General features: G+C 33.1%; 2 protein-coding genes across 2 annotated transcripts; one reads left to right on the top strand and one right to left on the bottom strand.

Moving 5' to 3' along the window:
• The first annotated feature begins 1,165 nt into the window (after nucleotides 1-1,165).
• On the top strand, nucleotides 1,166-10,083 carry LOC113395807 (cilia- and flagella-associated protein 43). The gene is made up of 31 exons (XM_026633499.2): nucleotides 1,166-1,230; nucleotides 1,370-1,533; nucleotides 1,613-1,711; nucleotides 1,793-1,955; nucleotides 2,345-2,555; nucleotides 2,626-2,754; nucleotides 3,550-3,737; nucleotides 3,823-3,925; nucleotides 4,000-4,251; nucleotides 4,329-4,464; nucleotides 4,540-4,703; nucleotides 4,863-5,016; nucleotides 5,116-5,337; nucleotides 5,433-5,644; nucleotides 5,721-5,867; nucleotides 5,998-6,155; nucleotides 6,263-6,482; nucleotides 6,571-6,691; nucleotides 6,772-6,890; nucleotides 7,044-7,211; nucleotides 7,407-7,580; nucleotides 7,647-7,774; nucleotides 7,880-8,074; nucleotides 8,210-8,335; nucleotides 8,401-8,506; nucleotides 8,586-8,744; nucleotides 8,908-9,021; nucleotides 9,116-9,259; nucleotides 9,334-9,486; nucleotides 9,561-9,697; nucleotides 9,767-10,083. Exons 1-31 carry the CDS (start codon nucleotides 1,166-1,168, stop codon nucleotides 9,906-9,908), a joined length of 4,773 nt encoding a protein of 1,590 aa, XP_026489284.2. The 3' UTR covers nucleotides 9,909-10,083.
• A 2,019-nt stretch (nucleotides 10,084-12,102) lies between these two features.
• On the bottom strand, nucleotides 12,103-15,747 carry LOC113395821 (uncharacterized). The gene is made up of 6 exons (XM_026633522.2): nucleotides 15,541-15,747; nucleotides 15,355-15,469; nucleotides 15,194-15,279; nucleotides 14,942-15,095; nucleotides 13,828-13,952; nucleotides 12,103-13,292 (listed from the first exon to the last, which is right to left on the bottom strand). Exons 1-6 carry the CDS (start codon nucleotides 15,550-15,552, stop codon nucleotides 13,161-13,163), a joined length of 624 nt encoding a protein of 207 aa, XP_026489307.1. The 5' UTR covers nucleotides 15,553-15,747; the 3' UTR covers nucleotides 12,103-13,160.
• Between the last annotated feature and the right edge of the window lie 637 nt (nucleotides 15,748-16,384).

The raw sequence follows: 16,384 nt of genomic DNA, 5'->3' as shown, positions 1-16,384 counted from the left end.
CTGTTAATTGACAATTTCAAAAATGATCATTAGTACATAATTGTTTTATCAAGATAGATATTTATAAATTATAAATTTAAAAACTTAGCATAAGTTTATTTACTTAAAGGAATTAAATAGTTATATACAAATATAAATTAAAGATTGCTATCTCACAAATCAAACCGCGGCGAATAGTGGCAAGAATGATATGGGGAAATCTCATTGAATGACAATTCCGATTCTATGATTAAAAATTCACCCCTAATCCCTATTGAACCAGTCGTCTGTCACCAATACAGATATGCATTAAAAATATTATTGCACCTTTACTCCATGGTTCAAGCGTTTTAACTGCGTAATATTATGAATAAATATTTGCTTCAGAATTTTCTTGTACGAGTCCGACCTTTCAACAGAATTGGTGTTCGAGCTTTTATTATTTATGTTATCTGTTATTTGAATAAACCTTATTTTTATTGTATGTTTTATATTTAGACAGCATTTCAATCAAACATTTTGTACATTAAAAATTTACACATTACTTATTAGACCGAAAGAGCCTCCACAGGCTTATGTGCTGAATAACGATGTTTGCAGAGAGAGTCATTGTAATATAAAAATATTCACTTGCTAAAAAATTTTTAAAGAGCTTTGGTTGCATGACTTAAAGTCTTTAGTTGATAAAGCTAAAAGTCTTCCTTTAGCCAGGTTGCCCTATCTAAGGAATTAAAAGTACTTTATTCATACATTTTCCAAATGCAATGCCCTTTTAGCGAGCTAAGAGCAGGATGCATCTACTACTACTACTACACAGTCAACTCTACTAAAAAAATTTGAAAAGACTTGTATTTGGTAAAGTTTTGTGATTTGACAAACGGTGAACACAATAATAGTGTAAATAATGTAATAACAATTTTTTTAACTAACTCTATGTAACGTTTTCACAAAACTATTTTATTGCAATATATGAACATATCATATAAATATTAATATCAAACTCATAACAGATATAAAAATGTTTTTAATATCTTTTTTTTGTTGTTGCTATGCAACTAGATCTCTTTATTTATAATGGCGTCATAGATACATAACATCGTAATTTTTACTTAGCTACTCCATATAAAGAGTAAATACAAATTGACGACTAGATTTAGAATAAATAACAAATTGTATTAAGATAATTATGGTCGGAACTTCTGAAAGTGATGGCGATGCACTACAAGATGAAACTTATAAACCCAATGTGAGGTATATAAAATAATTATTTAAATTTAGCGAACTATTAAAACCCACAATTATAAATAAAATAAAATATTTACCATCTTAAAACTGATAATAATATTAATTTTATGTAGGGTAATATAAAATATATAAATTTTCAATGTAGATGGGCGATACCGCAAAAGCTGAATAGTATGACTTTTGTTGGAAGAGATGTCATCGCAGTAGCTCACGATATTTACATAATTTTCTTAAATTTAAAAACGAATACTGAGTTAGTATATGTTGCTAATGAAAAGAATAAGGGAGATGGCGTCGATGTTGTAACAGGTAGGTAGAGCTTAAAAATATTATTGGTATTTGATATCGACAAACAAATAATCTAAATGTATCTATAATTTAATCTTAGGTCACAGGTCCCATCTTTTTGCGTTTGCTGAAAAAACAAAAAATCCTCGAATTTTTGTTGTAAACTACCCAGTTTTTCATATATTAGCAGAATTGAAAGGTAAAGTCTGTATGTTAAATATTTAAATTTATAGTTATAAGTAAATAGTTCCCTATTTATAATGTGTGTTTCTAAAATTAGACAGCGACGTAAATCGATACAAAGGCCTCTGCATGATGGAGTCTGACTTGATCGCGGCCTTTAGCGGTTTTCCCAACTATCTCATATCAGTGTGGAGTTGGCGAACTCTTCAGCGACTGGTTTCGATTCCTACCGGGGTAGTGCGACGAAGTCAGATTTACATGTGAGCTATGCCGTTTTTTTTTTTAAAAAATCATTGCAGATATATAAAAAATAATAATCTTCACAATGTCAATTTAAAAAGCCTCGAAACCGATGACTTATACATAGGTATATTTTATTTCTTTATGTAACATATTTATGTATATGGGATAAACTATATTATATAACTTTCTCCAAAAATAATAAAATAATTTTAGCTAGAAATTTAAACACAAAAAAATAACTAAATAATAGGCCTGTCAGAAAAAAAGAGCCCAGCTGCAGTTATTTATAAATTTTAAAAAATGAGAATCTCTTAAGGTCTTGATATCATATCCCTGTGAAATCATATTGTTCCATTCAAAGATTTTCTTGACGAATAAATAAATACAATCGCAAAGTATTTTTTAGGGCCAGCCGTACACATATGCTGTTATGCCAATGCTGGGGCGAAGGTCTCACCGTTTGGGAGGTGGCACAATGTTATAAGCGTTGCTTGATGCTTAAACGTAATAAGGAAGAAGTGACAGGATGGGACGTGCCTGACCCTAAACTCGTCAATGTGTGCTGGAGTAATGAAGGACAATTATATGCCATTGATGACGAAGCCAATCTCTATAGTGTAGGTATAAAATGAAATAATAATAATATGATCAATGGCGATTTAATATCACGATTTTTTTTATTTTTAGCTGCTGTCTGATGGAATAGGTATGGTCACAAACTTGGAATGGTCAGAAAACCTAAAAGGCACTCATAAGCCTTGTATGTGTTCATTTGGCAATGGCATTTTGATCTACGGTCCTGATTCGTGCATCCGGGTACGTGGTTTGTTAATTCAAAAATACATAAGAAAAGTCATTGACTGACTCATAAACCACCAGCCCATTATAACCAGATTTTTGGATTTTGTATTTAAAATAAACTTTAGTATAGTAAAGAAGCTCAAATATGGTAGGCACGTATTCTTCTTATCACTCACAGGATGGGCAATAAAGAGGATAAATATGTTTGATTTAAAGTAAGTAGCTTTATTTCCGTAATTGTACCTCATTGTTGAGGCATCAATTCTAAAAGTAGCATTCTCATTCTGATCACATGCGGATTATATATTAAAACTCGTAAACATATTGACTTTAAATCATCAAATATTATCTAATTCCTTACTTATAATCATATCTTATAGTCTATTAATCTCAGGAGTAAAGTCAAGTAATTTTCTTCAGTAATGTTCTTAACTAAAAAATCTATCACATTTATTGATTTAGAATATTACTCGTTCTTCGATTGGAATAGGGTAAATCCTAAATGCTAACAATAGTAACGGAAGCAAAACAACGCTTTATTACTCATACCGGGGGAGAATTTTGAAACGAAGGTTCTCATAGCTCACATGCTACGAAAAACTTCATTTCGAACAAACTTTATTCTGAAAAAACATAGTTTCTTCGAAAGCTAACTACTTATAAACAATTATTGCAATCTATCTCTATTAGAAAGCGAAGCCGTAGGCAGTAAGGTTGTAATAATATTTAATATATATATCACACAGACATCTCATAAATATTATTAATATAAATTTTATTATTACTAATAAGTTGTTATGCTTTACAAAGTTTCTCAAAAAAGTTGAACATAAATGGCAAGTTGCTTGGAAGTACATTACTGACGATGAAGTGGTACGTCTGGTGTCCAACTCTTCCTCAGACGTCGCTATTATGTGGACGAGGAAAGGTTTTGTTTATAAAATTATTGCCGAATCAGAAGAGAAGATCGAAGTTAAGCTTTTTACTTTTAAACAAAGGTATTTTACAATAAAGGTACTTTTTGATAATTTGTCATCGTTCTAATTTCTAGGTGCTCAATAAATTGTTTTAATTATATTGCAGAAATATTAAGAAAATCCAGTTGATCGCTCCAAGTTATACTCACATCGCAACAATGAATAATGTAGGCGTTCTTTGTCTATACGAAGTGGTAACTGCAAAATTAGTAAGTTTTATGAATTAATTTCATTTTGACTAAATTATTTTTATGCGTAAAAGCCTAATTTTAATTAATTTAAGGTACTTGTCAAATACGTAAAGGGAGATGATATATCTTTTGAAACCAGTCCGGTTGATCCACTGTTGATAATTTATGGTGAAGTTGGCCATAATTATGGGATGGCTCTCTTTACATATAGCCCAGAAGAGAGCCTACAAAATGTCGGCAGTATGTGCTTAACACACCAAATCGTTTCACGAGTTGTATTTTCAAGGACGGGAAGAGAATTAGTCGCCGCTGCTATGTCCGCGGGTCACATATTTATTCTAAAGGTAAACTTATCTAAATAATTAAAGTTTATAACAAAATAATTACATATTTATTTATATAAATCAATTTTGTTTAACAGTTAACAGAAGATTACAAGCTTACCCTAATTCGATATACAGAGTTGGGTCGAGGGCTTGCTGACTGTTATCTTATGAAGGTAGGAGAATCAATCCGAGTATTCAGCCTCGTTCTATTCTCAGATAAATACGCAATAGGTATATATAGTAACATCCTATCATCAAATTTGTAAGAAAAAATGACGTTTTATAGAATTTTTGTTTTTACAAAAGGCGAGCGTATAATATGCATAAACGCGGTGACGGGCAAGGATAATAAGTTTGCGGGCAAGATGGCAGGTCCTTATGCGCAGCTAGTGCCTCTTCACACGCGGGATACAGCTCTTGCAGTTCCTCACATGTCGTCGCAGATGCACGTGTTACGACTCTCTGGGGACGTGAGTTAACCATTCAAAAGTCTCAGTTGTGTGTTATAGTTATATTATGCACCTTAAATTTGATATGATGATAATATTATCATTTGTATTGATTTTTGTGTTTGCTTGAATATTTCTTTAATAAGGTCAGTTAGTACATTTAATTCCATCTTCTAACAGAAAGGTATAACGGTATCTGTGAAAATGGGGCCAGTGGTCGAGACCGGACATCATTTAAAACATTTTCAAGCTTTTTTCAACAATGGCGCTCTTCTTACATATGGCGCCGATGGAACTGTTATACTTCGGCTACCAAACGTTTTTGAGGAATTTGGTATTTTTTTATTATTTTTCTGTAACTTAGTTCAGGTAACTACTATAATGGCATTGATACTTTCAATTTGTACATAACGCATATGTTTTCCTATGACAGAATTGCAACTAATAGTAACTCATCGGTATGAGTCTAGTGTCGAACAAGCTGTTATAGATGCAGAGAATCGGTTCATCGTTTCCCTCGCCAATAACAAAACTTTTGCGGTACATTTCCTTCGCAAGATCAAATCAGAAAGGCGTGAACTACAGCATACTCCACCCGACGTAAATCTTTTTGACGAAAGCACAAATACTATTACTATCATCGACAAAAATGATAGTGAGTTTTTAGTTTTTTAAATTTTATCGAAAGAAATTAAATTATTGGCTAAATTCTTATTAAAAATAAAATCAATAAATCGTCAAAAATTCTAGAAAACTACTTGGATCTGCAGGAGGACAAGAAAGTAAAAGAAGAAGCTATGGATTACAAAAAGCAACGTGAAGATGTGGTTCGGTCACTAGAGACGGTACAGTCGCGGCTTGTAGAACTCCTCGAGGAGAATCTCGCAGAACGTCCTTTGCACCAACTTTCATTGTCTGAGTTTAACTTACACCTTGAACACAAGAAAGAGCGCATAAAACTGGTAAAATTAACGACAAGAACAAGTATCCTAGTAGTAAATGTTTGATTAGGCCAAATTTAATAATGTGAAATTACAGGCAGAAAAAGAGCGTGAACAAATTCGTCTTGTGACAGAAGCACGTATCCGTGCACAGGATAAAGTGACAGCGTGGATCAAGTCACAATGTTGGGATACCATGCTAACTCCGAGAGTCAAACTATTCGCCATATTCAGTCATTATCAAGTATATATCCTTTTCTTATTATAGTTAAATAACTCATTCCAAGCTTCATGAACAGTGTCTATACTTAACTTGAAATCCAAAAGTATTTACAATTTATATGAGTTAAATTTGTAAATTCAATTAATCACAGGTAGAGAACTATGCAGTTCTTCCGACGCAACGAGATAAATGGCCTGAGTTACAACAGATCGAAGCATTACGTAGCATTGAGATGGAATGTGATGCTAACTTGTTTCGACCATGGGAAGAACACACTGAGGGATTAAGCATAGAAGAAAATCAAGCACAGTAACTGATTGTTTTTTTTTATAATCACTAATAAATCTAATTTAATTTTACTATTTAACCATTATTTTGTCGAATGCCGTAACTTAATTTTCTATTGTCCAAATCAGGATGGGTCCTCAATCAATGTTATCGGTGAAAGAAGGTCGTAAAAGTACTGAGAGCCAGCTCATTGCAGAGACTGTAGAACCAGACGAGTCGCTGGAGGGCGAACCCTATGTTCTCTCCGGCTCTAACGCACACCGGTTTATTCAGATACCAACATTTATGATCCCGCAAACAATGGCCTACAGCTTCCTACAAATGAACTGGTTGCAGCATATTGTTAAAGTATTTATCCAATAAGTATTTATTTGCTTGTAACGTTTTTGGGATTGCTTTATATTGCTTTTCTTGATGATGATACTTTCTTTATCAGTTAAACGTTCAGAATATGCGACTGTGGTTCAATAAAGAATTCGACGAGTTAATGAATCAAAAGAAGCGTGAGATTGGTCTTGTAGATGAAAGGAATGCTCGTCTTCGTTTTATAATTGATGGTGAGCTTTCCGAATTCCTATAATACTAACATATAACTTAAAATTCAAATTCCGTTAATAATATTATTATTCATTAACAGAACTAAATAAACTATCTGACTTACGTGGAAGTTTTCATCATTTGACTATACAAATTCGTGATCCCGAGTGGCAACAGGAAGAACAACCACACCGACTTATTAAAGTGGATCCCGAGGAAGTACGGTCATTTAATTATCAAATCATTCTAAATAATTCATAGTTTTAACTATTTTTTAAAGAAAACATACTGCTATTAACGATTCTGTTAGTTTTCGAATATAATCGCTGTTTGAAGTGGTTAGTACTCTAAAGTCAAGATAATCGGTTCTAGTGCAGTATCGAGCCGTACATAAGTCCAAGCCAGGTGGTGATTCCGCCGCCGGAACCGCGACCTCCGGACGATTTTCGTGAACGAGCTCTCATGTATATGATGGACGGTGTACTCGAAAAACTCTGGCACGAGGAGATCAAGAAACCCATTCCTATGCCGCTCTGCATGGTCAGTGACTTTCAAAAATATGCATCAATTTTATATTTTGTACTGAAAAATATGATTCTCGAGTGGAATCTACCTATCTACGAAGCTGATGATAATATTAAAGATTTATGCGGATAAAAAAACTACTAGTCTATGAGGGTTGGTAATAGTATGAAACAATCATAATTATATAATATTATTATTATATGCATATAGTTGGAGAAAGAACCGGAACATTTTAATGAGGATGACTTGCGACTAGTTTTCGATTACGAAGCAAAAGTTAAATTTAGAAACGAGGAACGTGATAAATACAGGAAAATGCTTCACGCGGAATATGCCAAATTATCACAAATACTTAATGAAGGAATTGTGAAGTTCAATCAAAGGGTAAGCAAAATAAATAATCTTTCGCTATTGTTATAACACGATCGCTATTTAAAGTAACATTTATAGGTAAAGGAAACGTGGTTAACAAAGTTAAGAGTTGACTCAGTTATTGGACAAGAAAACTTAAATCTTATGAGATTACGCAGAACTAATTTGGATCGCGTTGAGATGGCTGAAAAATTAGAAGAAATGAGGTAATTATATATAGTATCGTTATACCTCAATCAGAAAATCAGTAACTTGTCTAACTACATTAATCACTACATAATTTAATAAATGTTTCATTAACAACTTTTTAGAAGCGACATAAGAAAATATGAAGGAGAAGTAGAAGTACTTCAGCGGGAAATGCATTTGATCCAAGAACAAAACGAAGAGTGTCAGGCTGCATACGACGCTCTCACGCAGAAGGACAAATACCTAGATCGCACCTTTAAGAATCACTTTTCTGATCTCTCACCTATTATAGTTGACCAGTGCTACAAGTTTTTTAAGTAAGACTTAATTAAAATTATATTCAAAGAAATGATGACTTAAAAACGATAGCCTAACATTTAAAAATAGTCAATATGATTAAAAATTCTGTAAAAAAATGTTAATGCTATTAAATTTGTATCTATATTTTATAGAAAGAGGCCAAAATGGCATCAACGTGCAACGATGATATCGGTTGTACTCTACGACTTAGCAAACGCTGTATTAACTGGAATCCGTCCTCCACTTTTACACGCAGACTGCGTCGAATTCTTTAAGGGGTAGGTAAAAAATATATTTATTATTAAGATTACTCTTTCGTTCTAACGTTATCATGTATAACTAGCGTTGAGCAGTTGGACCAGATAAGCAACATGCCGCCGGTAATGGACGAAGGTCTCTGGGCGACTATGTGCAAACTCCGTCGAACTAAAATCGAGAACGAAATACGTGTACGTAAACATATCAATAAAAATAATCAATAATAAATATTCCTCACAATATATAAAGTATTGGCGTTGTACGGTCTAGATGCGCGCGGTTGCGCAGGAGATGTCGTGCGTCGAGGCGGCGGCGGCGGCGTGGCGCGCGGCGGTAGCGGCGCGGCGGCTGCGCCTCGCGCGCGTCGCCGACGACACGGCGCAGCACCGCCTCGCGGCCGAGCTGGTGGCCAGGAACTACACCATACAGGTGAAGCGCCTCGGATGACTCCTGTGATCTGAACCCGACTATTCACCCGACGATAAAACTTTTTTGATACGAGACTTACATATCGAGACTTATTCGCTGACTCGCTTAACCTCGACATCGAAATATATGTCTCCGACGTTTTTTATGAATTTTGAAATTACAGTTGGTATTACCGGCGGGACAAGTAGAGATAATCACATCGGGTCACATTGAGGATTTCGAGGATGCTACTCTTATACCTCGAGATGAGATCGAGAAGGTCAACGATGTTATTCTGGTAACCGAATGTATCTTAAGATATGCAAAATATAATCAAAGTAGTAATCTATCATCATCACAGTATTTTCAAACATTTTTATTATAATATTTAGAAAGTAGGAGACTGGAAATTGAAAATGATGAGAAAGCAGATAGAATTTCGTAAAGGGATTTTGTCGAAGGAATGGGAACACGCACAGATGAAAATGAAATTGCGCCATATGGAGCAGGAACTTCAATCTTATCGAAGACTAAAGGTAAGATAGCATCGGAAAATTTCTTATTAAAACTAAATTACTTCGTTCATCATTTCATTCTTTGAATTTCTTAGGTACCTAAAGAACTTCAAAATTATTTAAAAAACCTAGAGTTAGGTTACACAGACGAACAGGACTACGTGCGTATGGAAAAAGAAATCGAAGCATCAAAAACGTCTGTTAATAAGATAATCAATGAGCAAATACGTAAAGTTGAAGAAATTGAGGTAACGAGCGTATTCCGTTAATAAATTACTTTAAATCTTTATCGTTTTATATCCTGGAATCAATTTTCATGTAGGTGAAAATCAATGCACTGGACGCTCAGGCTCAGCATTTGGAGAAATCAATAGTCTCGCTAAATGTGAAAGTTTCAGAGAAGAAACTGAATGAGGATCCATTAGAGCCAATTCGGATTCGACGTATTTTCAAAAAACGGTAAGTAATAATACTACTAATATTCATTTAGTAGAATAGTATTTTTATTTAGATATGTTTTTGCGACAGCTTGGAGACGCTGGTGATGCGCAGCAAGCTGGTCCGCGAAGTACAGACGAACCATACGCGCATTGTACTGCTGCAGACGGAACTCGAGTTGCTGCGACTGAAGACGTACCCCACACTCGCTAGCTTCCGTACAATTAATTAGAACTTAAAGTTTGATATATAAATAATTTGTTTAGGGAGTGGGCTCCAGATATCCAGCGAAGTTAGCGTGGTGAAAGACACCTCCCACACTTACGATCGCTCACGGCTTCCTTTTATTTGTGTCACATTTTCTTTGAGTACAACAAAAATGAACCAGAAATAGCTTTTGCTATTGCCATTCCAAGCTTGAAACGAATTATGTATTCGTTTTAAAAACTAGACAGGACCGTCTTAATCCAGGGTGCAGACAACCTCGCCGATGAGGGTCATGTCTTGGACCATCTGTGTGGAGCCCCAGATCTCCTAAAAATATTTTTTGGGGGAAGTGAAAATCGCCACACACTACTTGCACCCTTGTAGAGTAGATCACTTTAATTATGACGTACACGATTGACAGGAAGTCGTCGCATCAACAATTATTTTCTTTTAAGTGGTAGGCACTTCTATTTTTATTTGCTTTGCAATTAGGATTTTTTTCACAAAATATATTTTAAGGTACACTATAAAATGTGTAATATAATAGTTTATAAATTAAATGGACATGTAAAGTTGGATTAATTATTTTATTTTTGACGTCACGAGTGTTTTATGTTACTATAAAATAAATACTGTACAACAAAAACGACTTTTAATTCATAAACCTTTATTTTCAATTACAAAAAAAAACAAGTATATAGAGAAAATTCATGCGGTCGCGCACGACTAATTGCTAACCAAAACTATTAAATAATTTGAGCTTTAAAGATTCCTTCTGGCTGTTGCATTGAGCACACAATTATATTTTGTTCACACACGCTAAACACGCCAAGATTACACGTTTTTTCGACGATGATAGTAAGTAAATAAAGGAAATAAATCTCAGGAACACAATGAGCCATCCATTCCCAACGGCGCTCAAGATGCGCGCGCAAACTTATTTCATTTGCAGTGTTTGGTAGTTTAATGTATAATACTTTATACAATTATTCCGTCATTCGCTATTGTTTATGCGGCTACATTTAAAATTATAATTAGAACATAATTAAAACCGGAATAATGAACAGTTATATTTCATGTAGCATTTTTAATATTATTTCGACAGTGATTTCCTTACTTACGTCTTACATTAGGCTGTGTGAAGAACATCGTCTGCATAAAAAGACATTAATTCAACAATGATTGAAGAAACATCGATGGAAGTTATCTTAGCGCGAGCGTTCAACGGGTGCTTCGCCGTTAGCTTACACAATTATAAAAGTTCCATTAAAAGACATCAACGATTATAAACTATGTTATAAAAATCTATACAAGAATGTATGTATTAAATGACTGCACGTAAAAATCTAATCTACTAATTATTAGCCCTATAATAATACTAATTTAAAAGGGACGCATATAGAAGTACAATCGCGTACAGACTATTTCAACATGGCAACATTTAATATTTAACTAAGCACTAATAATTATTATATATTCAAAATTCGACACTAGCAACACTGACCAAGATCAGAGTACTCAAAACCTTCATAAAATCAGCTTACAAATTCATCTACCTACGGTTTACATCTATTATTACAAGGAATGTTAAAATCGACTTTTAGTTTTGTTATATACAAACCTAGAAATCGGTATTATAAAATTACAAGATTCGGTAATCATTCGCTGAATAAATTAACAGCGATAAAATATCGTAGCGTGTCTTATTAAACCACCTGATAATCGGGATCCTTTAAAATATAAAAAAAGATCGCAAGGTATTTTTTATTTAGGCCCGTGAAAAATATAAAAATACCCTCAACAAATATTTTTTATCTGAGCATAAATACGGTATAAGTATTCTAAGGTATCTTTGAAAAGACAACATAAGTACCTATATTGATAGTTTTCAATTGCACTAAGGATATAAAATAATAAATAGATAAATAAATATTGGTTGTCCAATATTTATCACATACATTACGCTGATCCCAATGTAAGTAGCTAAAGCACTTGTGTTATGGAAAATCAGAAGTAACAACGGTACCACAAACATCCAGACTCAAGACAACATAGAAAACTAATTAACTTTTTCTATATTGAGTCGGCCGGGAATCGAACCCGGGACCTCGGAGTAGCGTACCCATGAAAACCGGTGTACTCACTACTCGACCGCGGTGGTCGCCAATAGTATTAATTGTTAGAAGGAAATGAAGGCCTTTAGGATTCTGAACGAGATGGAATCGATAATTTTCATATTTAAAATAAAGGTCCTAAATATCCGGTGGTATAATATGTTATTGTCAGTTTTACAATAACGTCAACACGATTGTACGCGATTATACGTGAATTTCTTATAAAACATTCGAATTAGGCCACAATTTCGTTATTAAATTATATCACATGATTAACAATCACATTTTTGCCAATTTTTTAAATTTTCGCAAAACTTTACACACTGATTGTCTTATTAGCTTTAATAATAATAAATGTGACCTCGGAACAGAGAGTGTGCGTCAGAAGTGACATGAGCGACTTGAGCATATTGTCTATTTATTTATCCAGACGTTAAAAACGTTTACTCTATTTCCAATCGGCACTAAATTGTATTTATGCCATTTTATTATATAATTTTGATTATGTCACTTCTATATAATTCTCTGTCCTGAGATTATAACGGTAATACGTCTATGTGTGCGTGCGTTTTTATATATTATATATTTTTTTGAATACAATTTATTGTATATCTTAACTGATATGTAGATGTAGGGAATACTAATTACAGAAATATCTACAATTTATAAATGAACGAAGTAGACAAGAGAACAAGTACGTGAGTGGAAGCTGGAAGGATATTCCACTAACTTTATTCTATCCTAATTTCAATTCTTTGATGTATTGTCCGGACATAAAGCGATAGCGCGTCTATTTTAAAAATGTCGTCAAAACTTCGAAACGATTCCAACTCCTGACTTATGTAATACATATATGTATGTACTACCTTCTCAGATCGAACTAATCATTCTAATTAAGTCGATTAACAAGAAGTACCTTTAACTTGAAGTCTTTTTCAACTCTCAAATTTGGTCCTCTGTAACTTTTAAATTCTTTGATTTTCATCACCTCTTTTATTTTATAACAAATCTTATTTACTTTTAATTTGGAAGTCATTACTTCGAATAAATTAAATAATATCAATATCTCAGATAGTGGAAAGACATTACACAAGTGTGTCTGTCTGTGTGAGTCCTCAGTCATGTTATGAAAAACAAAACGAATGAGGTCTCCTCCGCGCGGTTTAGAGCGCAGTTCTCTGGTCGTACACGATGACGGCGTCGGCGTCGAAGAACTGGCTGTGCGACTTGCTGAGGGCGATGATGGCGGCGTGCTCGTTGCGCATGCGGTTCTTGTACTTCTTGCTTAAATTTACCTACACGGATTTCATTTATTACTTATTAAGTCATTTTGTTGTTATAACTTCGATATGTTTTTGATGCTCGCAGGACTAATTAAAAAGCAATTACATATCCTCACTGAAACAGTGCCATGGAATAAATTAAATGCTTAATGAAAGATTTTGAGGCAGTTACTAATTTCACCTCCAAATACACAATTTGATTATTGCCAGGACTGCTCGTGAACATCAATGGCCCAAGATATTGGCAGATATTGGAATAAGAGCTGTATAAACTATTACATCACTAAGAAATCTGTATGATGTCCATTGAGGCTACATTATATTTGATTTTGATTACAAAATTAGAAAAATCAGTTTGAGAGCTGTTTGAAATATTTATTTTATTGTTGATATTAAAAACCTAATAATTCCTAAAAAAATATTACATACACATATTGAATACAATAGAATTTAACTTCTATTGTGCCATAAGGTTTAATTTTAGGTCCTATATTTATCAATATTTTTATCACAATAAGTTTCCAAAAATATGCCACATTTATACTACCTTAGCATACAGTTGGTGTAAATCATCTTCGGTGGAGAGTGGACGTGGTTTGGGGCGCAAGAAAGCAGGCAGCGAACGTGTTTTCAGAGCATCAATGCTTGCAGCTCCTTCCATCTCATCTAACACTACAAATATTAAGAAGTACTATTAAGAAGGTGCATCTTTATAAATTGTATTTAAGTAAGTGTATTTAGTGTTATTGTATGTACTCAAAATCAAAATATACTTAATTCAAGTAGGCTTTTGAATCTTCATTTTACAGAAATGTGTTAAACTTAAAGCTACAGTTGGTTCAGAATGTAATTTCTCCTAAGAAGAACTCAGTAGTTACTCTGTTCCGGCATTTGAAATACATAGGTATGTCAGTTAAATAAAATTTAATTTGTATAATATTTCTTGCCTGTAAGTCAACAAGTATTAGCTCTGTGCTTTTTTTTTATCTTTTTTATTATATATTTAATAAATGTTAATTATTATAACAGCTTCATACATATATTTCTTATAACAGAATAAAAGAGTTATAACAGAAAAAGTGCAACTACAACAACAAACTTAAATAGAAATAACTCGAAATTAATCCTTGACAAAATATTGAAAATTGACTATTTATAATGAGACATAAATTACTACCTTATTTTTAGCTTTAAAGCAAAATATACAATTTGTTGTCAGAATATAATTAAAATTTAATTGAGTTACTTTCAAGTAGTAAATGATTCTCACTTGTATAGTTAATATACAATACATGGTATTTTGTAGCAATATACTTGTGGATCATATATGACATAACATACATATATAATTGTATTTAACTAACATGACTGTATTTTTAGATATTGAAAAAGAGTTTGTTACCGGTTCTTCTCGGTCGAATCTACATTCCGAACCGGTGGTAGCTTTACTTTAAATAGTTTGTTAAATGATGATTCAAAAGTGATTGTAAAAGCCTACTTGAATAAAGTATATTTTGATTTGATTTGATTTGAATAAACTGTGAAATAATTCAATTTCACAAAATTGAAATTTTCCTTAAATCTACCGATGTTTCAGTTCATGAATATAGTATCACAAATAAATTGTTACGCTTTTGGTGGCAATATTCTATCGCACTTACTGCCACTAGAAGCATACTGTACAGCATTGTCCCGTGGTGTATCCGGTACCCGATTAACATAACAGTGTGTAGGTGGTCGTGTGGGCTCCCTCTGCCGTCGGCACTCTGCGTCCCCTGCATAGCTTGCAGGCCGTACATGCCTCTGAACTTGCACCTATAAGCAAATAAACTGACGTTACGAGTGTTTTCATAAACACAACATAATTATGTCGTGTTTATGAAAATAAACCGAAATATGCTGTACAAATTTACCTCAGTGTGTTTAATCCTATAGTTTTCCTGACTTGTATATCCATGTCCTTCTTTAATGGTGTAATGTTCTTTTAGATATTGTTCATCTAAAATAATATTTTAATCATATAAAAAAGCAGTATAAAATAACAATATAAAAAAATATTCTGCATAAAACTTACCGAAAGATTTCTGGTGTCGCGGCATTAGGCGGCAGTAGCATACAATAATTAACAGAATAACAACACCGCAAATTCCTCCAATAAGCCAAGATAACCAAACAATTATAATGCGACCCTGCAACATACATTTCATAAATTATTTTCATACTTAGTAAAATATTGATTTTGCATTTAAATTTTACTAACCTGCAGAAACATTTCAATTATTACCAAGAAGGCGAATAACGCCTCTTTTTGATCCCCTATTAAATTTATCGCCTAACATTTTAGTTTTTTATCTTAGGAACGTTCTATCTAAATCTAATAAAAATATCGTAAACTTAAAAAAAAAGTATGAAGCTATCCTTTCATTTTTGTGACTTTTATTTTGAAACTACCGTGATTCGCGCTTGCGCGATCTACCCATAAACCAGTGTTGTTAGCTTAAAATTAAGTGTCATGATAAATTATAATTCACATTTTAATTATCCTCTCAGACTTAAAAATATATCATATGTCTTATTTATGAATAAACAATTGTAAGTGTATATTATAATGAAATTGTAAGCTAACATTGCTTACAGTTTAACATATTCATAGTTTTATTTTGTTTTAGTATTTCTTTCTGCTAAATGCTTTAATATGTAACTAGCATAATTCGTTTAAGAAAATGTAGTCATGGCTCATTATTGTTTTAAATTGTATATTAGGACTAAAATATCCACAAGTTACTTGGTTGTAGGGTTTTTAGTGAACCTGTCTGGGTACGTTACTAACTATTCATCATATAGGTATTCTACTGCCAAGCAACAATAACTAGTAGGTACTTTTTTGTTTTAAATTTCAGTTTGGATCAATGTAAACATGGGACACATATTAGTTCTCACGATTGACGGCGCATTTGCGATATAAGGAATGCTTAAAACTGCTTAAAGCAATATCTAAGGGCAATTACTAGCATATTATGTTTTCTCTATTTTTATGTTAGATTTAGTTAGTCTTTTGAACAAGTTATCTAGAAAATCTAGAAATGAACAAAAACGTAATGATT

Source organism: Vanessa tameamea, chromosome 4, assembly GCF_037043105.1.
Source record: "Vanessa tameamea isolate UH-Manoa-2023 chromosome 4, ilVanTame1 primary haplotype, whole genome shotgun sequence".
Classification (NCBI taxonomy): Eukaryota; Metazoa; Arthropoda; class Insecta; order Lepidoptera; family Nymphalidae; genus Vanessa; species Vanessa tameamea.
Note: the sequence above shows the minus strand (reverse complement) of the source record. Positions and strands in the feature narration are given on the sequence as shown.